The 24,796-nt window shown below is 36.0% G+C and overlaps 1 protein-coding gene across 21 annotated transcripts in view; it reads right to left on the bottom strand.

The window, feature by feature from the left end:
* Positions 1–24,796, bottom strand: part of DMD (dystrophin) — a 1,272,535-nt gene that overhangs the window by 590,901 nt on the left and 656,838 nt on the right. For all 21 annotated transcript variants that reach the window (XM_065049958.1, XM_065049956.1, XM_065049960.1 and 18 more), the window contains one exon: positions 8,550–8,700. In XM_065049958.1, coding sequence (XP_064906030.1) covers positions 8,550–8,700 — 151 coding nt within the window. The remainder of the gene's footprint in view (positions 1–8,549; positions 8,701–24,796) is intronic.

Genomic DNA, 24,796 nt, shown 5'->3' with positions numbered 1-24,796 from the left:
GTCTACTATGAATATCTAGTGTTTCACTGAAATACTGCCCAAAGCTTTACTGAAATAATATAACGTTTTTCATTTTTAGTAAGAAAATTAATTGCATACACCACTGCGAGCCAGCATGATGCATGCAACAAAAATGAGAATAAATTTCTTCAGGGACCGGTAAAGAGGACGAAAGAAAGAAGTAGCCTCCATCTGAAATATTTTCTGACAAGTAATTATTGAAAATGATGAATTTAATTACTCTTTAACAAATCAAGTCAGATAGATTTAAATAATTTAGTTTTTGGGAAATAATTCAGTTTTCGGTCTGATTTTTTTAAGTTTATATGATGACATCTCCAATGATCTGCTGGTCTCTTTTCCACCCTAATCTTCCCTCATAATTTTAAATATTCTGACTCATTTTAAACAAATCTGACAGAACAGAATTATAAAAAATAATGGCATTTTATCACTTTTTAAAAAAAGGCAACAGAGAAATAATTGGTCACTAACAGGGGAAGAGATGTAGCATGTAGACCTTAGTAAACATCTGACAGTTTACACCAAAAAGAAACACCTTATAAAGACCCCACAGTGGAAAATATTTCAACTGGAACTTACAGAAAACCCTAGGAATTTTAGCTTCAGTACTTCTGGTGTTCACAGAACACACTGGAAATACAATTCATTGAAACATTTTTTATTCTCTTCCTCTATATGCAGTGAATCATTCAGGGAATTTTATCTTTGTACTGTGGCAAATTGTCTAGTCCAATTATGAAAATATATTTATTTCAGCATGCATGTATTACTTTGTAATACATTCTGGCTAGCATCAGTGCTGGTTCACCACTAGTAGCAAACTCTGAATATTCAAAACTTGAAGAAATATTCATTCAAAGGAGGAAAGAGAACACCTGAAGTAAATTAAGTAAATTAATTCTTAAATATTTTTAGGTTCTTATATTTTCATGAGTGCCTTTTTTTTTTTTTTTTTTTTTTTTAGAAAAAACAAACAAACAAACAAATAAACCAAAACAAAGCATATAAAACAAAACAGAAAGGTCAGGTGACCTTCACCTTAGAAGTGACTGTTTTTCTACTTTGTCTGCAAAGATCAGGATTACAAGCTCAAATACAAATGCCTACTCTGGACCTTTTTTGGTGAGATGGATCTCACCTGCAGATATTAAGTAGGAAAGAACTATGTTGGAAGTTTGCTGTAGGGGAGAAGTAAACATTTCATTTAAACAACTGAAGCATGTTACTACTATTTCCACACCTGCTACATACTGTCTCTCTGTATAACATAACACTTTGGAGAAGTAAATGAACTGACAAGTTTGTTTGAAATGAACAATAAACAGTAAAATAGTCTAACTAAAAACTCCGTTCTTCAATATCCAGTCATCACTGGTCAAATTCATACCTAACTCTCTTGACTCCTCTCCTTATATTAACAAACCAAAAGACACCTCCACAAAGGCGCCTATAAAGGTTGTCAGTAGAAAGCAACTCACTGTAAAACAGCTAAGTACAAAAGACAGTTCATCACAACCTGACAAAAATTGCCTTCCAAAATCAGGATAAGTAAATTTAGCTAAAGTATTTTTAGACACCTTAAGGGCAGATGCTGATTCTTTGCTGTCTGCTCTGCATAAACATGAAGGTTTTCATAATGCAAGTTTTTATAATGCAGGTTTGTTTGTTTTTGGTGTTTGTTGTTTTTGTTTGTTTGTGGGATTTTTTTTGTGTTTTTTAAAAACGTTTCACTTTTTAAAGCAATATAACATCAACCTGCTGTCTTGTCCAGTGTGTTTACTATACTTACTATATGGCTTTACTTTATGGCTTTAGTCTAAAATAAGATGGTAATGAAAAGCCTGCATGTGATGGATAGTTTGCAAAATCTGTTGGATGTTCCCTGCTCTTTTATGTAAGTATTTTTAATGGCTAATTATTCACATCAGAAGACCTAGAAAGACTCCCAAGCTTCAACACCCACAGATTTAATCATATGCCATAGTGATCTCTGATGCAATACGAGATGCACTTTTGAAAGACTCAGGGAAGCAAACCAGATAAACGTTTTGTTAAGTAGAAGAACAAATAGCATCCTCCTTCAAAGCAGTTATTCACTTAGTCACTCATTTCCCAAAACTTACAATATATGGTTATTTTAACCACTGTATTTATGCCATTGCAAAAACATTTAAAAAAAACCGCTGACTATGAAATGTATTATCTGTAGGTGTCCCTGATTACAAATATCCAGAGTAGCTCTGAAAGGAAGACAGACTCATTAGTATGAAAAAATTGCATCCTCCATTTCCTTTATTTTCACACACATACCATGTGTATAAAATGTGTACCATGTGCTTGTACTCTATAACCACTTAAACTGGTGAGGAGGAATCAGGTCAGGTACCAGGAAGTTTGACTGATCCAGTTCAAGAACATTGTTTTCCTCAAGACAGAGAAAAAACCCATGCTTATTCATTCTTTTAATGTATAAAAATTATGTCACTATGCATCAGTGTATGCTAATGGTAATTTCCAAAAGTTTCATAATGAAATGTTTGAAAAATGCATTCTAATTAATTACTTAAAAGATTTAATTCTGTTATCTGAATAAACAATGCTGGGATTTACAATAAAACCTAAATATAAGCTATGAATTGTCATCTAATAGTGCGAAAGTATGCAGAACCCCACAAGCAACTTTAAGTGTTTAAGTATTTCTCCCAGCCTTCAGGCATCTTAATGTCCTGCTACTAGTAGCAAGAAATTAATTAAAAACTTTTAATAGGGTAATTAGGAGTGAAGAATAATGCAGCACTGTGTCAGGAGAGAAGAATTTAACTGATATAATTATGAAATACTACTTATAGCTTAACATGACAAGAAAATGTTTTTACTACAAACTCAGGATAAACTATTTTGATATTTCATTAGTTCCATTAGTTCCAACAATGGTGATGAATAGTAAAATAGTAAAATAAAGTTTTCAGGCATTTTATATGTGCAGAAATGTATTACTTCTAAAGATTACATTATTTTTTAGTATTTTGCTTGGTATAAGAAAGAAGTAACTATTTTACTAAAAATTGTGAAGTCCTCCCCTTATTAACTGAAAATTAAAGTCTTTCCTTTGCCATAGCACTTCAGTCAAGAAAGGGTCATGAATTTGGAGATCACGCTAAACCAGAAAAAGAACTGTTTCACTCAGTTAGGGCCCAGGTGTCTGGTATAGAGCTCACATATATTATTTGATGCAATTTTACTGAGACCTTAGAAATTACAGACAAAAAACCTGAAATCCATGGGATATTGCTGGGTGTAGGTTTTTAGGGGTAGTAGCATGCTGCACTGAGGTGTTTGATAAGAGAGTGATTTGCAGTAAAAAGTAAACCAGCAAGCTTCTCTGAATAAATGATCCAGACAATATGTAAATAAGAAGCTGATGGGAGTCATGTAGGCTTGCTATCGTGTTTAGAACATTTAGTCAAAGTACTAAGGATGTGTAAAATTCCAAAGGGAAAGAAAAAAAGATTGTCAAATCTGTTTTCAACATAATAGCAAGGGGACTGTGAGCTTTTGATATTAGTAAAATATTAGCCAATAATACATTCCTGCCAGATCAATATCTTTTCAGATACGCTCTTGCAATATGGAGGACGTTGTAGTATGTACCATGATCAATCTAAGCAAAGATTCCCCTAACACAGTGCTAAACTGGTTTCTCATTGATTCCGCATTCTAGATTTTCTATCTCTTGTAGAATCATCAAGCAATCATAGAGATCTCTTTGGCCACAAATAATATTTTGTTACATTTCTACCATTTCTCTGAAAATATATCGTAACACTAAAAAACACTAGTCAAAACCGAACCAGGTGGAACCAAATCGATCCAAATCGAACTAAATTGAAACATTTGAATCCAAATGGAATCCAAACCACAATAAGAAGAATCAGAGATTATTTGAACAACATTTAACACTCAGTAAAGCACGAAAAAAATCTTAAATGCAAAAGCAAAAATTACTATATAAAAAAGTATTTTTACAAGTTTTATATAAGGGGGAAACTGAGTAAATTATCCACCTGCTTACCACTGTGTTTTTGTGGTGTGAGAATATGTGGCCTCAAGTGCTGAAACACTTTTTTCTCCTATATCGTCTGATTCCATTTGTGCTGTATTCCAGAAAGAATTGTTTAAATTTAGTGCTTATTAAATCATCAACATCCATATAATCCAATTTAGATATAAAAGAGAGAATGTATTAGCATGTCCATGACTTTCAGCACTGAAGCCTCTATTCTCTGTATCTTTTTACTTTAAACATCTACAAGACAAAAATGTGAGTTCTTGACGCTATAGTGCAGTAGAAGGAAGATCTGGCGAAGGCATGAGTCATTCACAAGCCTGTTGCAGGCTTGTGGAAGTACTCTAAAACGTAAATTCTAGAAAATTCAATGTGTGAACAATTTAAGAGAGATCTGTAACTTACAAGCAATTTTTATATCCACAGTATCCTCAGAAGACTGAGTATAATTAATAAGGCCACCACCCAATAATTTCAAGATCTCACTGATTATTTAAGGTCCTCTGTGACCTTAAAAGATGAGCATAACATCCTTGATATTTATGCCCATAAATGAAAGTAGATACTTGAGAAATGAATAATTATGTAGTAGCAATATTTTTGAAACAATTAAATTCTATAAAGTCCAGGCCTTGCCTGTTTACTGGGAAGTACACATCACTGACTAGTCACAATACATGAACATCAAGAACAGAAAACATTCAGACCCAGAACCTCATTACTTCACTTTTCTAAACAAAAACGCGCCACCTAAAATAATAAAGTTAAACTTGCAATTCAAAAGTGGCCACTAAATATAAACTGCTGAACAGTTCTTAATACCAGTGTAAAGAACAACTGTTCTGGATCTTCTATATTCTTAAAATAAGAATACTAATTTTAAATTCTCAGGTAATGATTCAGGAATGTAACTTGACAGTCTAGTTCTGAAAATGTTGAAGAATTCCTCTTTTTGTAGTTGTCTTTTTAGCACTTATCTATGGCACATGAATACACTCTCCCCCCACAATACTCATTCTTGTTTGCTTCTTTGATGCATATTAACTTGGCATTAATTTGTAGTACAATTTGTACCTTTTTTTTTTTTTCATATGAGGTGGAATGTAGATTTGAGCTGTAAGACCAAAAAAAATATATATAAAAATAATTTAGATAGATGATTGCAAATGATATCTAATATTCAGCCATGGTAAGGATCCAACTATAAAACACAGCACCTGAGTTATCTTGATGATGGTATGGATGGCATTTCAGTTTGGATAGTGGTGTGCTATTTTGAGAATTCATGTTCCGGAAAGAGGAACAGGCACAGAAAATAAGAGTCAAGTTGTCTAGCTATTATATGAAAGCAGTTTATAAAATGGGGGCTTTAGTTTACCAAATGAGATCCAACAGGGAAAATGACCGCAGCCTATAAGAACAGAAGCGGATAAACATTGGGGAGTAGTTAAAACAGAACTACGTCTCAGTCTTGGCACAAAAATAAATAAACTAAGTGCAAATGCAGGAAGCTGAAGAAGTTAAAGTTGTGAAGAGTATGTGAAGGAGTGAAGAGATAGAAAAACCTTTCATTCTGAATAATGAGAGCAAAAACATTCTATCTACTTTCAAGACGGAGTTCAGTACGTTTCAAAGGGATTATATGATGTACTATCTGTAAAACATCCTTTTAAATTCTGTGTCTCCAAACTGTAAGAGAAGTCAATCATGATTTTTTAAAAACTGAAATTGATATTTCTTTTCAACAGCACAAGTTCTGCTCTCAGAAAGTCTTAGTGAAAAATTCACAATAAGAATATTCACGTATTCATGATCTGAAATGAAACAATTCTATTATTAGGTTTCATTTACATGATATATAATGTATAAATGTTGTTTAATATCATGACATTGTGCAGCAAAAAGGAACATACTTTCCCTCCCCAAATACAGCTAAAAGAATGTAATTACCTCTTAAACTATAATTAACATAATCACCCAGTCATACTGTTGATTGTTTCATTTTACATTAACATTTGACTCTATGTATTTAATGGATGTTAATGAACACATTAATCTTTACTTTTCTAAAGTAGTCCTACCTAGAAATAGTATTACACATCTGAATGTTTTGTATAGTTTTTCCTAAGACAGTTCCTTGTTGAATACAAGCTTATTCACTTGCTTGTGAAAGCATTTTCAAACAAATCCTGTTAATTCTGATTATGGTTCACTAAGCAGCATGATCTCATTAATTAAACAAGTTGCTAATCAAGTAAATCAAAATGCTCAGCTGTTTTTACTGTTTACCTAATGAAAATTCTAATGATCTCTTCTGTCAGCCTCACTGAAGCCTAATACTTTTCAAACAAGACCCAGCAAAATAAAGACCCCATAAAGAGAATGGGAACAATGCAATTTCAGACTAAACATTCTTTCACAAAAACCGTTAACTAACATTAGGAATATTTTCACACTAAGTAGATTTTCATTAGGGAGTTTTGTCTCTTGTACTGAACTAACGAAATGTTTGAGAAACAAATGCAGGGGAGGAAAGGGAAAGGGAAAGGGAAAGGGAAAGGGAAAGGGAAAGGGAAAGGGAAAGGGAAGAACTAGATGGGCTGCAAAAAGAAAATCTCAGTAGAAATCCATTCTTCAGACATATGCAGACATATGCAGACAAAATATTCTCAGATATTGCATAAGAACGTAACAAATGTATAACAGAGGAGAGGGAGGCTAGGTCAAAGGGGAATGTAAAACAGAAGCAGTCTTGTTCTACACTGAAATCTAAGCTTCTGCAAGGCATTATCTCGGAGTCTTTTGGTGTGATGTTCAATTCAGTATGAACCTTTTTGTTAGTGATGACAAGGAAATAATGTTTCTAATCTGTTGGGACTGTGAAATGTGCTATACCCCTAATGCATATATAATATCTACAATACATCTTACCTTGGTCTGGGCATTCTCAAAAATCAACCTCTTCTGAGAGAAAAAATATTGTTTTAGAAAGGGGTTAGTAAAAAGGATACAAATGCTTTCTCCACAGATGTGGTTTGGTTTTGTTTTTCCTAAGTGCTCTTTTGAAGCTGCTTAAGGATACCAGAACAGTGTCAAGAAGGGTGATGGAGCAGACGCAAAGAAGAAAGGGTAAGGGTTTGTGACACTGTGTTACTATTTGTCACATAGATACTTGTGTCTTGCTTTAGTATTTTGTGTTTTTCAAATAAATGATTAAAACTCTGGACAGAGAAAGGAAGACAAAATCCCAGGGGAAATACGCATGAGCTCTGCCACCTTTTACATGCATAATAAAGAGCATCTTTAATTCCTTCATGACATTCTATTTTGTCAGCCAGATCTTAGACTTTTTCATTGTCCAAGGCATTGATAGCTATTTGCAGAAAAATATTTACCTGCTATTTTAACTACCTCAGCTTAATATAAGATATTACTTAACAGTTGTATCTTTGTTTTTATACTTGCACAGCATGATTTGGTTTCCTTTTCAGGTCACAGTTTTCCAGTCAAGAAATAGCAGCCTAAATCTTAAAAAGGAGACTTTAAACATTAAAATTCAAAAAACATTATTTATTTTTTTAACTGCAGGCCAAAAAGTAGATTAGTGTTGCATTCAAAACAAAACTGGACCTTAGTATTATACAGACCTAACTTCTTTCAACCTGAAATCCAGTAATTCAATCCAGCAATTCAAATGTACAAATGCCAATTAGTTTAACAGATTTTTTTTCTTATGCACAGGTAATAATTTATAATAAGAATCCAGAGTTTAGTCAAGCCATATTATTCAGCTGAACCTATCAACTTGCAAAACATCAGTTTAGAATTCATTCTTCATACCCATTACCATTTCAATCATACAAGAGGGAAATGAAATAAACTACCAAGAAACTAGAGTTATTATTTTCCTTATGGTGCTCAAAGAGCTTGCAAGATGAAAAAGCATACAAATTGGAACTGGACATATAAGAACTAAGTGGCTATTCTGTCGCGCTGCATTTCACAAAAAGCATCCTCAAGGTTCTTTGATTAAAACATAAAATAGGCAAAATAAGCGGTACTTGCAAGGCATAGTTTGTAGAATATCTCTAGTACAGCTCAATGTTTAATCATATTACTTCCGCAAGATTTTGAAATTAAGTCTGGTACTTCTGCTGGTCATAAGTATCAAATGGAAATTAATAAGCCCTTTATAAAAAGGCCAAACAGGTACATAACCATGGAAGTACCACAGTATACCACGCTATCCTATATTTTACTGCTTTTAAAAATGTATTTTAAAACAAACTGGTGAAAATTCTTAGTTAACAAGAACAACAGAACTGTCTGACCAAAATTGTCACCAGCCACTTACCACCAGAATTCCTCCTTATTCAAACTGCAAAACTGCACAGAGTACACAGATCTGCAAATTTCTAATTACTGGTGAAAAACAGGAAATGGGTTAATCAAATCATACCTGGAGAAATTGGTTGGTTTTCTCATGACCCACGTCTCCAGCCTCAATCTGTGCTCTAGACAGCTTCTCTTCAGTTTCAGTTAGCCAATGATTAAAGCTCTCCATGTCACTATGAAAAAGCTGCCACTTTTCCAAAGATCTGTCAAACCGCCTGCAAGTATAAAAGGAGATGAAATAAATATCTATTGATACTTTATTTTTTGACTATAGAAAAAAAAAGAAAAAAGAAAGAAAAATGATAACATTGCATGTCTCAGGTTAAATTTGGTGTTCTGTTGACAGTATCATGTATTAACATTTCTAACAGTTATATCAAATGGAAACACAGTAGTACTTCTGAACAGTTAAATTACCATTAAGCATATGTGTCACAAATCAGTGTCTTATCAACTTTTTAATCCTACTTAATGTTTCGAATGAATTCTGTTTTCCAAACATGTTTTCAGTTGATGGCTTTATTAACCCACACAGCTCACATCATAGGTACAATACCCACAGGCCCCAGCGTAACTGGGTATGCCCCTCTGTTTAGATTCTAGGATTAAGAAAACACAAGTTATGATAAAAGGCTTCTAAATGCACCTGTAGCTGTAGCTACCAACACTGCAAACAGTCACTGCTGGCTAACATACTGGCTCTATGTTGTGACTATACAATGATTTTAAGATCCCTTTTCAACAGGAAAATAGCTTAGAAGATCTGTAATGCATCTGACCTACCATTTCATATGACAAAGGATGAAAAATCAGTGGACAGATTCTTAAATCCTTACTTCCCAACTCTAGTCCCATGATCCTATTATGATTCAAGGATTTTTTGTTTTGTAGAAACACAAATTGTAATACTGTATGTAATACAGACGGAAAAGACTACTTTTTTAATAGAAACTGCTGTGGTGAGAGACTAACTCAAAGGATTGCAAGCACATACTACAATTCTGCTCTTGTTTTACTGAAACTCACTTTGTCTGCCTCTCCAATGGACAGAAATGTCCATTTATTATCATTGCAAAACAAAAAATGCAACTCTCTTTAAAGGAATTTCTGCTTATGTTGTGTAAAGGGATAATTTATTAAACCCTTCTTTCTATGTATTTTTCACTGCAATTTCATTATCTGATATAGTCCTGCAAAACCAGAAATGCCTGAAATACAAGAGTGATTGAAACAAAATGAAAATATTTAAAAATAGGGCTTTGTACAATAAGCAAGGATGAAAAACATTACTACTTCCTCTGCAAGTCTACAGTTCACCACAAACAAGGCTCTGTAAATACTTCTGGCACTTTGGGAAGATCTAATCCGTTTTTGTCCAGAGTGACTGACTGATCTTCTGGTTCAAGATCTGTTTGCCTTAGCCACCTTTGAATACTAAAGAAATGAAATTAAGGCAGAATTGGTGTTTTTTTGGTGTTTGTTTTGTTTTATTTTGTTTTGTTTTTTATTGTGGTGGTGATGTTGTTTTTATGGTCTATATTTTGAGGAATTCAGTTATCTTGTGCTTTGGATTGCTGTTGAAATGTGATCACTAATCAGAGATTACCTAGAATGTTTTGCTAGCAGATCATCATTAAAAATGTTACTGTTGTTTAGTTTAATAAAATGCTCCTTTAAGGGATTATAATAGGTTTTAGGGTATACTTAAAGGATAAAAACAAAGACGCTCAATTATTTTTCTAGGAAGTAATCTGGTTCTTTACGGACAAACTATACAATTCTTTGAATGTTAAAGAGTTTAATTCCCCAAATAAAATCACGTATTAGGTAATGCAGACCATTCCTTCCATTGTACTGATGATTTTTTCTTTTTTAAGAGAAAGCATAAGTTTTCCTTCTCTTCTGTTGGTTATATATATTCCCACCTTGGTTTTCACATTTTGAAAACTTTTAATACCATACAGTCTACAAAAGAATATATACTACTCTTCTCTAGACCTCCTTTTCTGGTAGACAAAGATATATTTTGCTGAACACACCCATATAAAGATGCAGGTTTCTTACTTCTGACATACTGCATATAGTAATCACTTTGGATGAATAATATGCAAAATAGAGTTGAACCAGCAAGCAGTGAAAAACAGACTTTTTACTTATTCTGTTACATGAACTATAAAATAGAGAAATGTAAGGCATACACAAACCTCACATATAACAATCTAGGAAAATTATTTATTTAAAAACAGAATGGAATATTTAGAATATCATAGAACTATATTTTTAGAATAGAATAGAATAGAATAGAATAGAATAGAATAGAATAGAATAGAATAGAATAGAATAGAATAGAATAGAATAAAAGCATTTAATCACAGAAATTTGTTGACATAAAAGTATTGTTTTACTAGTTGGTCACAAAATGCTGAAGGAAAACTAATAATTATTCAATTTAAAAATTTGAAAACATATTTTAGAGAACAGAGGAGACTAAATTCTGCATAGAACAGCAGTCCTTTAACTGTGAATCAACTCTCTTCGTACCTCAAGCAGAACTTGAATCATGGGCCCTGAGGTTAATGGCCGCTAAACACCACAACTTTTATTTGATTTAAAAAATAATAGTTACTGCTTAGTCCTATGCAGTCCAAACATGCATTCCAAACCACTCTAATATATGATGTGTTCCATAAATGTCATTGGAAATGGTCACAAACTATCAGAATAGATCAGTTAAACTTTATTATATTGATTTTTATACGTCTGATAAAGCCACAGCAAAGAAGATGTTAGAGCTCAGCACTGACTGACCAAAAGATTAGTTATGCCATTAACAGTGACGACAGACAAAGATGGAGAAAAACGCAGCCTAGAAAAAAGCAATCCTTCTTAACTTTCAGCATACAGAATCTTACTAGTTAAAACTAAAAAATACTCAAGAAAAAAAGGACTTCAAAATAAAAAAAAGTGGTTTATGGAAAGACTCCTTTAAGCCTTTATCTACTGAGAGCTTCCCACAGAAGCTGACATAAGTCTCTTTGCTCCCTGTAATTTCAAGCTGTAGTAGGATTTTATTATACTGTGAAGCTGTTATTTAAATACCATTCTCTCACATTTTATTCCGGAACCCAGTAGAAACCACCTAAGCAATCATTAGAAAAGACCAAATACAAAATAATCAGTACATAAAAATTGTGTCTATTTAAGAATGAAAAATAGATACAGAGATTTGTACTAATTTCTACACATAAGCTGTTGGTGGAATATTGCTGTTGAGGCATCAAAATTAGTACTACCAAAATATCTTTCAAGAACAAGCATACCTCATGCACACAAAATATTTTTGCTCAATACATTAGGGAAAAGTATCATTTGAAACACTTTTTTTGCAAAAAAAAAAAAAAGTTATGCTAAACAAACATTTCATACTGCTATAACATAGCACTGTAGCTTCCTTCCATGTTCTCTTCCCTTCATATAGTATAACCCTCTTCAGATAGCTCAGTATGTGTTTCCACCTTTGCCCTACCAATTGTGTCCTTTGCATTTTTCCCTCTTTATCAAGCAATGCCAACTGGAGACATCACAGTTTTCAAGCCACAGGCTTGAATATGGTCTACTTTTCATTGCTATACTGAAACCTGGCTAAAATAACAGTGAAAATCTATATGTTTAAGTTATGTTCAAATAAATACATTTAGTAAATATTTATGACCATTCTGCTTAGCTACAGATGAACACAGGAGTTGTTCAAGAACTGCCATGTGCTGCATTTATTAGCAATATTGCAAACAGACTAGTGATCCAGTTAAAAACCATACTCACTCATCTAATGTATTTATAAGAATGATTTTGATAATTTATTACATTTTTCATACCTTATTTTTCAAAATTAGTCAAACCATAACTGAAAACACATGTTTTTTTAAAAAAACGCTTAGTCTTAATTACATAGAAAATCTTATTTTATATTTAAAAGAATCACCTAGAACATAGAAGTTAAAATCCCTTTATTTTGGTCCAGTATGGTTTCTTATTTTGGACGCTACATTAAAATAGCTTTCCTCCTGTTCCTCACAAAATGAAATTACTCTTCCCAGCATGAGGAACTTTATCAGCGGCTTAAATGCAAAAATTCAGTAGGGGTTGATATTAGTATCACTGAATTTGCATTTCAGCACTTGCAAATTGAATCTTCCCTCAGTTTCCATTCTTCCTCCCTTTGCTTTGGCTAATAAGAATCGCAAGGAGAACAAAAGAGAAAAGTTGCAGTGAGAACATATGTATATTTAAAACTTACAAGTTTAAATACTAGCGGTTTTTTCTCATGTCTTAAAATAAATTGTTACCCTCAGGATAATGAGTATAAAATAGGGGAAATTTTTAGACAGGTAAATCCAACAAAAATCAGCACTCTTTCAGTGGTCAATGGTACTTAAATGCTGTTACAACAAAAAGAGAAAATGCAGTTGTTGCTGCAATGGCAGGTGCAGGTCCATTCAAAATGGGGAGTGAAAGGGAACATCACCATGCAGCTTCATGCTCACACGGTTTGTTACCAGATATCCCTCCCCGCCTGGCGCTATCTAAGTGCTCTCATCCCCTGCTAAATCTGTGTATTACATCCTTTTACACACAGTATTACTTTAAATATAATTTTAAAATGTTAAAACCAAGAAGCTTCTGTTTGTTTGTTTTACCACTTGCAATACTGTTAACAGGTGGCAAGTTCAAAACCCACAAAAGGAGAAGGCTAATTAACTTAAAATGTTGAGCAGCTAAGTTGCTGAAGTCTTGGCACAGAAGAATGTAGACAGTAAAAATTCAGAAGTGAATTCATAAAAGAGAAATTCCCTGAGGACTATGAAAACTCAGAATGACAATGGCTGCCTCGGGACTCCCCAGGCACACAGTCTGGAGGTTAGGGAGGTGTCATTACAAGGCACCACAACTTGTATTCTCTTACCTAGGGATCCACTCTTGTCTGCTGCCAGAGACAAAGCATTGAGCTAAAAAACCACAATGTATCCATTTCTTTGTATCTTCACCTACTTAATCCCTCCCCCTTTGATAAGCGTAAGCAAAAATGGTGTGGAGAGTAGATAACTGTCTGATACTTGGGAAGTGTTTCCTCTTTGATGTGTCCTCCTCTCCTGTTGTTCTTAGCGTATGCTCGATAAAATGATACAAGCGGGTAACCTGAAGCCAAGCGCTAGGTTCTGTATGGACTCCAGACTACAATGTATGACTCACTGCAAAGGGCATAAACATTGTGCATGAGCTCTGACACTTAGTAAGGTAGCCTTGAGTACGGTAGAGTTGACAAGTCAAAAACTGCACACTGACCCGATCTTTTCTACATGCACTGACACTCCAGCAGGGAATGTGCTAAGCAATGGCCTGAGGGAGCAATTTCCTTTTTTCTCATTAGCACTTCACAGAATCACAGAATGTTAGGTATCGGAAGGGACCTTGAAAGATCATCTAGTCCAACCCCCCTGCTGGAGCAGGAACACCTAGATGAGGTTACACAGGAAGGCATCCAGGCAGGTCTTGAAGGCCTCCAGAGTAGGAGTCTCCACAACCCCCCTGGGCAGCCTGTTCCAGTGCTCTGTCACCCTCATTGAGAAGAAGTTTCTTCTCAAATTTAAGTGGAACCTTTTGTGTTCCAGTTTGTACTCGTTACCTATTGTCCTATCATTGGTTGTCACCAAGAAGAGCCTGGCTCCATCTTCGTGACCCTTTACATATCTGTAAACATTAATGAGGTCACCCTTCAGTCTCCTTTTCTCCAAGCTAAAGAGACCCAGCTCCCTCACCCTTTCCTCAGAAGGGAGATGCTCTACTCCCTTAATCATCTTTGGTGCCCGACGCAGGACTCTCTCCAGCAGTTCCCTGTCTTTCTTGAACTGAGGGGCCCAGAACTGGACACAGTATTCCAGATGTGGTCACACCAGGGCAGAGTAGAGGGGAAGGAGAACCTCTCTCAACCTACTAACCACCCCGTTTCTAATACACCCCAGGATGCCACTGGCTTTCCTGGCCACAAGGACACAGTGCTGGCTCATGGTCATCCTGCTGTCCACCAGGACCCCCAGGTCCATTTGCTCTAAACTACTCTCTAATAGGTCATTCCCCAACTTATACTGGAACCTGCAGTTGTTCCTACCCAGACTCTGCAAGTCTGAAAGACTCTGCACTCACCCTGGTTATATTTCATTAAATTTTTCCCTGCCCAACTCTTCAGCCTGTCCAGGTCTCACTGGATGGCAGCACAGCCTTCTGGGGTGTCGGTCACTCTTTCCTAGTTTTGTGTCATCAGCAAACTTGCTGACAGTGCACTCTAATCCCTCCTCCAAGTCATTGATGAATATATTGAATAGTACTGGTCCTGGTACCGACCCTTGAGGCATTCCATTAGATACAGGCCTCCAACTAGACTCTGCCCCATTGACCACAACTCTCTGGCTTCTTCCCTTCAGCCAGTTCGCAGTCCACCTCACTATCTGATCATACAGACCGCACTCCCTCAATTTAGCTGTGAGGATGCTGTGGGAGACTGTGTCAAATGCATTACTCAAGTCAAGGCAGACCACGTCCACCACTCTGCCATCATCCATCCCTCTTGTTATGTCCTCATAAAAGTCAATGAGGTTGGTCAAGCACAACTTCCCTTTGGCAAAGCCATGTTGACTGCCCCTAATGACCCTCTTATCTGATATGCCTTGAGATGGCACCAAGGATAAGTCACTTCATCAGTTTCCCAGGGATGGAGGTGAGGCTGACTGGTCTATAGTTACCTGGGTCCTCCTTCTTGTGCTTTCCTCCAGTCCTCAGGCACCCCTTCCGTTTCCCAAGACTTGGCAAAGATGATGGAGAGTGGTCCAGCAATGACCTCAGCCAGCTCCCTCAGCACCCGCAGATGCATCCCATCTGGACCCATGGATTTATGGATGTCCAGATTGTCTAACTGCTCCCTAACCCAGTCCTCATCAACGGAGGCAAACTCCTCCATTGTCCTGCCTTCCTCTGGGGCATCAGTGGTACGGGGCTCCTCAGGACAGCCTCTGGCAGAGTAGACAGAGACAAGGAAGGCATTCAGTAACTCTGCCTTCTCTGTATCTTCTGTCACCAGGGCACCCTCCTTGTTCATCAGTGGGCCTACATTGCCTCTAGTGTTAGTTTTATCTGCCATGTGTTTGAAAAAGCTCTTCCTGTTGTCCTTGACCCCTCTCACCAGGTGTAATTCTAAGGAGGCCTTAGCTTTCCTAGTTGCCTCCCTACACCCTCTGACAATAACGGATTTATTTTGCCTCTGGAAAGGAAGAAAGCAAAAAAGCAACCAAAGACAACCGCTAAGGTAACATGCAGCGCAGTTTACATTAAGCCATAAAAATACTAGTGGTTTTCTTCCTTCAAAGACTATCGTGCTAATAAACCTTTGGATTTGACTTGCTATAGCAAGTCTATTTGGACATGCTGTCAGTGGAACTCCATACAATGGGAATAAATTTGATGTTCCATGTCTCAAGGCTGCCATTTTTAAGAAATCATGCAAAGGTGGAAAGAAAGACCTTCTAATACAGTAAAATCACAAACTTGAGACAGGGTATGAAAGGCTACTGGTTTGTTGTAAACCAAATCTTAATTTTGCATCTGTGTATTAATTCCTTTATATTTTGATAACATTCCTTGATAAACCATGAAACCCACTTCTATGATACATTTTTCTTTAGCAAAACTCCACATATAGTTGGCCCACATGAAAAAGGGCACTCTTAGTTATAAATTTTCCTGAAAGTCATGATTTATGTCATGGGAATTATTATTGTTAGAGATATGCACTCTTATTCATCACATTAGAAAAGCATTCAGTAAACTTCATTTCTATACTGTTGCTAAACAATGTACTGTGGATTATGCTAATGCTAACCTACAAATTATGCAATGTTGTCAACTTGATTCAGCACAATTAGCACCTTATAAAAATACACAAAACATCAAAGTAGTCTAAATAATTATGTATTAGTGTGTGAGAGCATAACTTTAATACTTAAGGCCATATTTAGAGATAATAAAACATGAAAACTTGTTTTTGTCAAGCAACTTCTACAATTAAATTGTTTAAAGAAACAGCTAACCTATTTTCAGAGGTTTTGATGTTTTCATTTTAATTCACCGAATTAATGTCTTTTGAGTGCTTAATTTCTATTTAATTTACATATCCTCTCTGCATTAGGAGTAAAAGTAATGATCTCATTTTAGACACTGCTACACCTAGATCTTGCTCCCAGGTTTTGCTGTAGGTCCATTCTGGGACAAGACTCAGCTGTACCTACTCTATTCACACCTCTGCAACATGCCTTTCACCCACAAAACAGCAAATGATCAGAAATAAAAAAAATAAACTGCAACAAAAATAAACATAACGCCATCCATCGTTACAAAACATAATTTCTCTCCTCTTCCCAGAAAGTAGGCTCAGTGCACCCGTCCCAGCTCTGCACAACACCTCCATCATCACATATAAATTAGAAACTTTATAAATTACAATTACATTATAAACATTTTAATATCTTGAACTGTATTCATTGCATTATTATTCTTGACCCAGTAGTCTGAAGCTTAATTTCCCATCATATAGTTACTGATACCATACCATTCAGTGTCAATCACTGTACCAAAGACAATGACAAATTAACTGTGAAAAAGCAAAATCATGTGAGTCGTTGCTGGTTTTCGGACATACAAATTCATTTTTGTGAAGCATGAGAGACCAATACAATTAATAACCACTTACAGTTAATAATTACACCAAAAAAATCCATTTTGTTCTAATGAATGCCATGTGTCAATAGTCTAAAAAGCTCACTCCATATAATTTATAAAACATACATTCATCTTCCACACTAAATAAGATTATTTAGTATGAATATGAATATGAATATGAATTTGAACTTCGAAATTCCAGCTTTTTTTCCTAAAAGGTTTTCATTCATCAGAACAGAGATTTAATGATGTATTCTAGAGAACTTTTCCTTGATACCAGGATTAAAAGCAGGTAACAACTTTTCCCTAGAGAAAATAAAGAATCACAGAATCATAGAATCGTAAGGGTTGGAAGGGACCTCTGGAGATCATCTAGTCCAACCCACCTACTAAAGCAGGTACTTGATTGAGACATAGGTGAGAGAGTAGCACATTGCCACTTCCTCATACAAAATAAATTATTAATGCAATTGGTAATAAAACTATAAATGTCATAGCTTGCCAAAGTGAAACTATCAAAAAATGCCATGGTAAGAAATCCCCAAATGAAGCATTTTGCATCAAAAGAACGTTGGCTCAGTATTACAGAAATTCAAACTAGCATTTCTGCCTGCATGTGAAGGGTATGCACACATTTCATTCCTTGTGATGGGTGTAAACATACACTGCACTTCTAGCCAGGATGCCACCTTATGGTGGCATCCGTCTGAAAAAAATGAAATATGGGCAAAAAATAACATTCACTTCTGACTGTCAGGGCACTGTGGGCCCATCAGGCTGTCCAGGCTCCTCCACCCATCTCAGGGGATCTGACCTGCTTAAGGCCAGCTCTACCATGGCACAGCAGTGTGACCTGGCACTGGGCTTTGGTAAGCCAAGCTACATGGTGAGAAATGGCTGCAAGAAACTGCTTCTCTGGGTTTCTGCCCAGTGCTTCCGAGCCACATTTAAGCTCAGGCCCTGACCTGGGCTACTCTGTAGGTATGCCCATAGCACACCCTACTCACTGCACCCATCCCAGCCCTGCTCAACTCCTCCAGGCATGGTGGGACCATTGGGAGAGGTTCCTGACTGCAGCCCCTTACCCCAGCATCGCTGCACCCTGACATTCTCAGACATGCCTTCTGCACAGCTGCAGTGTCCTCTTCTACCATCAGAGACTGAAGTCTCAAACAGCCTGCATGCTGCTGTTTAAACAACACACTGAGCAAATATTTCCACTGTCCTTCAAAACCCTACTACCTGTGACTACAGGACAGTGGCTGGAAGGTGGGGCAGCTGGCACAGAGGACATGGCCATGTTCTGGCAGGGGATGTCAGCCTGCCTGGCCTGCCCAGCTGCACCCATGTCCCATGGATCAAGCACCCATTAGCATCAGGTTGGCTCCTGGAGAGCACCTCTTCCAGCTTGGTTTCACCATAGAAGAATCCAGGGTGTGCATTCCTTTCAGTGTGAGACAGAACATAGCAAGCAGGAGATCCCAGCCCAGATCTCATGAATATGATCTAAGTCAATACCGTGAAACCCGGCAGCAGCTTCTGGCTCCCAGGTTTTGCTACTGAACACATGGTGTATTCCAACGTAATGTGTCTGGCTGCCAGATCACAAGCGTGGTGCCTGCTCTACTGCACTTCTGAGCGCTTTCTTTCCAGTTTGGGGGCTGGCGTGACGAGATACATAATTTTTGACTTAGAATAATATCATAAAAATTGAATGTGTTCTAAATCGTAAGACTAAATTAATAAAAAGGAACTATAGTACCTACAGCCTGGACACAGAATCAGGTGCAAGAGTCAGAATTACAGAGAACTGACAAGCCATATCCAGTTGGGAGAGACTAGCTCCCATAAATTCTCCAAATTACCATTATAAATCATAAATTAAAAAATTATGTCAGACAATTGGTGGCCCAGAGGACACGTATGTGTAATGCAAAATTGGAAGTATATATTACAGTACGTCTTCTCAGTACTCCCCTGTAATTACTACAAACTGCTTAAATCCTATGATTTCCAATGACAGAATTCTTAGTTCAGCCTGTAACAACACATGATTTATCCTCCAAAATTGTATTGTTCAATTCTCTGTATCCACTGCCTACCTCAAAATCCCCCTACAATGGTGGATTTAGACAAGTAAGCATAACACAAAACTAGTGATACCACTTAATACTGAATGTTGGCTCCCCAATCCTGAAAAATGTTATTTATCCCACTTGAAGTGTGGCAGATTTGAACAGAAATATATACACTAGCATAAGAAAATTAGTCTTCCTTGTTTCCCTGAAAATCATAGTAATAACAGAGTGCTTAGCATTATCTTCTTAAGCTACTGATGCCTACATTTGCACTGGGTATTTTTTCCCTATTAGAGTTTTTCAGTCATTTAAAAGCCTTTTTGATAAGTGATTGCTGATTTTTTTTCCCTTTTTTTTTTTTTTTTTTAATCAGAATAAAATCTCATTTAAAACACTTTTCCCCTTTCATTTAGAAAATTCATTTGAGATGAGAAACTGAAGTCCAAGTAATTGTTACTAGGTCTTATTGGAAGAGTAAACCATAACATTGTCAACTCTTACCATTTAAAAGCTCACAAATTAATAGGATGGTTATGAGGGATTTTATATATATGTACAAGTATATATATTATCTATAAAGAGATATATGCTAATTCTATGTATTAATTTACAAAAATAAATATTCAGAGTATTATGGATATTAGTATTGTAAGTAATGGAAGACCTTACACACTGTCAAATAAATCTTGTCATGCTAGTAGTTCACAGAATCACAGAATGTTAGGGATTGGTTCTTCGTGAATAAATAGCAAAAGCTATTTGGCTAACACATATGATTGTACTACTGGGAACAAGGACAATTTGAACAATGTGCAGCTGCCTAAAAGGGTCAATATCAGGAAGTTATTATTCTATATTCTAAATAACATGAAGTAGACAATAGGCTGCTCAGCATCGTGATAACTCAGAGAAAAATATAATTGCTTTCACTTTCCATGTAAAATTATGAAGTTAGAGGCTAAAGACTGGAGCAAAGTGCCTATAAGTTGTTATAAGCCTAATGAACATTTGCCTTGTCATTTATTTTCAAGTTAGTGTAATATATTGTTAGAAAAATAATATCTTCTAATGACAAACCCCATATATTCTTTTGTGACCTGGAAATACATTTGCTTATGATAATCTAATTTCCTTTTTATGTGGTTGATTTGGAGCATGCCCACACGGACACATTTTCTGGGTTACATAATTGTATAACGCGAAGTAACAAAGCAGTAAAAGATCTTAATTTTTGTACCGATTTAAAGGCAGAACACCTTCCCTTCGTCTTTTTCCAGGATTGCCTGTATGCATCTGTTTGGAAAGTGGACTCCAAATGTAGGTGTTACATGGAATTCAACAAAGAATCTCAAATGCATTTTCAGAGCAGCATGCCAGCCCTGGCAATTCTGGCAGCATGCTACTGCTTTTAGGCTTAATTACTGTTGTACTCTTTTGAGTGGCGATTTACCAGGTTTTCACACTCTGACAGGCCGGGTAGCCTGGGTGTCCAGGAATCCCTGAAGACTGGCTACAGTGTTTACATGGACCCAATTTACTGCATATGGACAGTGTATGTTGCCCTGGCACCTTGACCTGAGGTTTCAGATCTTCTAACTGAAAGACACACAGGATCAAATTGAGAGGTAAGAAATAGTTACCCTTATTAGCTCAGCCAAGCTGACTACATAATTTGTAGTATTATGTCAGTTTATAATTTATTTAATTTGTTAAATTATGATTTGGCAAAGAAATTAATTCAAGCTTAGTTCCACCCTCATCCTTTTCTCCTCACTTGTCTGCTGAAAAAAAAAAAGAACAGAATGGTCAGATTTTTGAAAGGTGGGACATGAAGTAGGGGTATATGAACAGAGGTGCAAGCAGCATTTTTCCCATGAAACAGAACAGTCCACATCATTAAGGGTTTATATCTGTAATCAGAAAAGTGTACTTTAAAAAGAGGCACAGAATATCATGTTTGACATTAAATGATCCAGGAATAGGACTTATGTTATCCAGCATTACATATATATTCACACTATATTTCTTGTATAAATATACACATATATGTTTATGCATACTATTGTTATCATATATAGATGAATACACGTGTATACACTATATATGCTATACTTCTAACATCTTATACACCAGACTAGAAAGCTTTGCAGCAAGAAGGGATAAGTGACAAATAACCTCAATCAGGAAAATAGAGTTACTGCGACCTTTTCAGATCACAAAGTTGAAAAAATTTTTAACTCAGAAACTGCACAAAATTACCTCTATAGCAACTGGGACTGAAATCTATCTGATCAGATAGACCTCAATGTACCTCAGAAAGCCATCTGGTCATTTTAATCTTCCTTTATAGTCAACGTAGAGAACTGATATTATAAATATCTAAATTCAGATATTGAAAGTAGAGTTGTAGCGCTATGTACAAGTATATTGACACTGCAGGGACATACGTATTCACTGATTGCCTTGATAATGAAAACACTTTCAACCTTAGCAATATCCAAAGCAAACATTTACATTTCTACCTGTTCTCTGAATGTGGTACAGAAAGGACAAAGTGAATCCTGTGCACCTAGTATTTTGTCTAGTCCAACAGTTTTTTGATCAAAAGGAGCCCAAAGCCATATGAAAGCAAGGAGTTGTGAGCTTTAACATGTTCAGCAGATTCAACAGGAATTTGATAAATATTGATAAGCAACCTGTTCCTCTTTCAAATGCTTGCTCATGTATTTATAGTCACCTTGTCCATGACCACTCTCAAAACTGACAGCTCCAGAGTGCTTTGGGGTATATAGTCTTCAACATCCCACTTTTGATAACATAATTCAGATCCTCTAGTATTCTAAGCACTCTTGATTAAGAGACTCCTAAGAAGTGACTCTGACACTGAATGTACTAATTTAAGAAATGAGCTGTCTTTCAGTGCAGATGAAGGAACTCCAGTCACCATACTTGCTTGTACAGTACAATTTTAGAGTTTTGTAGCATGCTGCCTTTGGAAGTTAAAGAGAAATGCATGACATGGTCTGAAAATCCAATATGCTGATGCAAAATTCAGAGACCAGAACCCATTTGCCCAAAAACTAGCTGAGCAAGGAAAGAGTTATCTGGATCTGTTTGGTTGCTGAAGTCGAATGGGCAGCCAGAATCCTCAACTTGTTACCACTGAATAGAAATAATGATGGATAGTAGAACTGTACACTTAGACTGCACTTGGGCTGTCTGAAGCCATGCCAGGGTGCAAATAAGGGTGGAGTCAGCAATGCAAGTATATGCTAGCACTTGATCCAACTCAGTTAGGGAAGTTTATACTGACTGAATGGGATGGCTTCCAGAAAACCACCATCAGTTTTGGAGGTAGCTCTCAGAGGCATAAACCATGGCTGTCCATTCACATCACTCTTCTATTTCTGTTCATCATTGATCTTAAGGAATAAAACAGGCATGAAGGTAGCTCAAGTTATGCAGGCAGGTTATTAATTTAAACAAATGTTGCTGAGGTGATGCTAGAGGCCAGCTCTGTACAATTAAGATGGTCAGCTACTGCTGCAAAGGCCTTCATAAATCTTTCTGGGCAGTGAAGAGACTGCACTGCACACCCTATTCTTAATCACCAGAGGGAAAAAAGCAGAATATAATTGAAACAGACTCGAAGGTCATGTTTAGTGTAGTTTTTGTCTTCAGTTATCTCCTACCTGAAACCACCTTTTTTTTTAACATAGAAGCCAAACCAAAATCTAGTCTTTTGGGAACACAGCAGTGCAGCAAGAATCAATAGAAGCTGAACAGACATAGCCCATTTATCAGAGGAAAGAAGCTCACAAATAACAAGGCTCTGATCTTTCATACAGTCCATGTGTCAGTCCCACTGGATGGTGAGAATTAATCTCAAAATAAAAGGTCTGAAATGGAAATTAAAAATAAGCTTCATTTAAAACTGACTGGTTCAGTTTAACAATATTTATTCGCTCGCAGTACAGAAAGTAATTAGTAGAATATATGTGTTATGTGTTCTATTAACAGTGTTTAAATTGGTCATAACAATGTTATAAGTTTGTTTACTGCTTCATTTAAAGTTTGCATTGAGATATTAGAGCTATATTTAAAAATATAATGACCGTGCCATTTTCCTCTGATCGGAGCACAGTAACTTTTACGGTTTTGTACAATAACATGCAATTATGATTCTAAAGAACTATAGTAAGATTCCAAGTATAAGACATGATGAATAGGAAAAGATAAGATTTCTAAGAAGTTACAATTAATTTCTAGTTATTAAGTGTCCCAATTGGATATAGTTTTAGTTAATACTTGTTAATTGAACTGTCAGGTGTATTAAAACAGGCTTGATAAAAATGTCCATACTTTGCCACTGCTATTGTAACCTAACCATTTAGTAAAGCTTATTTTCCTTCTTTGTAGATAAACTAACCAAAGAAAAGCAATACGTGAAGATATACAGAATACTTGTAGTGCATATTTCACTAAGTTAAGTTTTCATAACTCATATTTTGATGTCTTAGAGAGACCTACTTTGGTAGGAAAATTAGCACCTATAAATCTTTTCAGTATTATATCACAGCAGAAAGCTTTGAGTGTTTTATTACCATAGAGAGTTGGGCAGCAGCATGGAGTTTCTCCTCTTTTAAACATGCAAACATGGCCATGTTAGTTGGCACATACTGAGTTTGGAGGTGTGTCTATAACAATAAGAGTATTAGCGTCTTTATCACCTCTCTGTGCCATACGAAACCATTAATCAGGCACTATGAGAGATTAAGCCCAAGAACATTTTTAGAATTATGTACATTTGGCCTGTTTCTTTCTTCAGCTGCAGTACCTGGGGGCTATAGCTTTTTCTGTGTCATAAAAAAACTGTCCAATATCCACAACAAGAATTTTAAATGTTATGGAACACAGGTTATGTTGAATTTAATGTAGATATTTTAATTTGTCCATAAAATCAAGGAGCTTGGAATTTGGAAATAAATATTCCAGGAAAACCTACACTTTTCCTCAAACCACAACAACTAGATAGCTTGGACTGCGGCAACATTCACTCTTTCATTAAATTTACAGAAAAGAAAATTAAAGCAGGAAAGAATACTGAAGAAGGCTATAAGCAACACATAGGGAATGAAGTGGTAACATTTCTGCTGGAACAATATAAATTTATATATTCCAATACTCATACCTCTTTGCTAGAAGGAAGTATGTCTTCTATGATTATTAATATTTAGCACAATGAACAACTCGGCTTTCACAGGAAAAAAAAATGAGATGCTCTTACGAGCAAAAAGGTACAACTGAAAACTGTGGATTTGAAACAGGGACTAAAGAAGTTTTAATTCACCTGCCCTTATTAATCATACTTGCCACCTTACTCCATGGCTGGCATCTCGTGGATTTCCAGCTTAGCAACACAGTTTTTCTCCACCTCTTCAGATGTGCTTGCCAGATATGTAAGTTA

The sequence above is a fragment of the Columba livia genome, chromosome 1 (genome assembly GCF_036013475.1).
Source record: "Columba livia isolate bColLiv1 breed racing homer chromosome 1, bColLiv1.pat.W.v2, whole genome shotgun sequence".
In the NCBI taxonomy this organism is placed as follows: Eukaryota; Metazoa; Chordata; class Aves; order Columbiformes; family Columbidae; genus Columba; species Columba livia.
The sequence above is the reverse complement of the archived record's forward strand: the minus strand, read 5'-3'. Positions and strand labels throughout refer to the sequence as shown.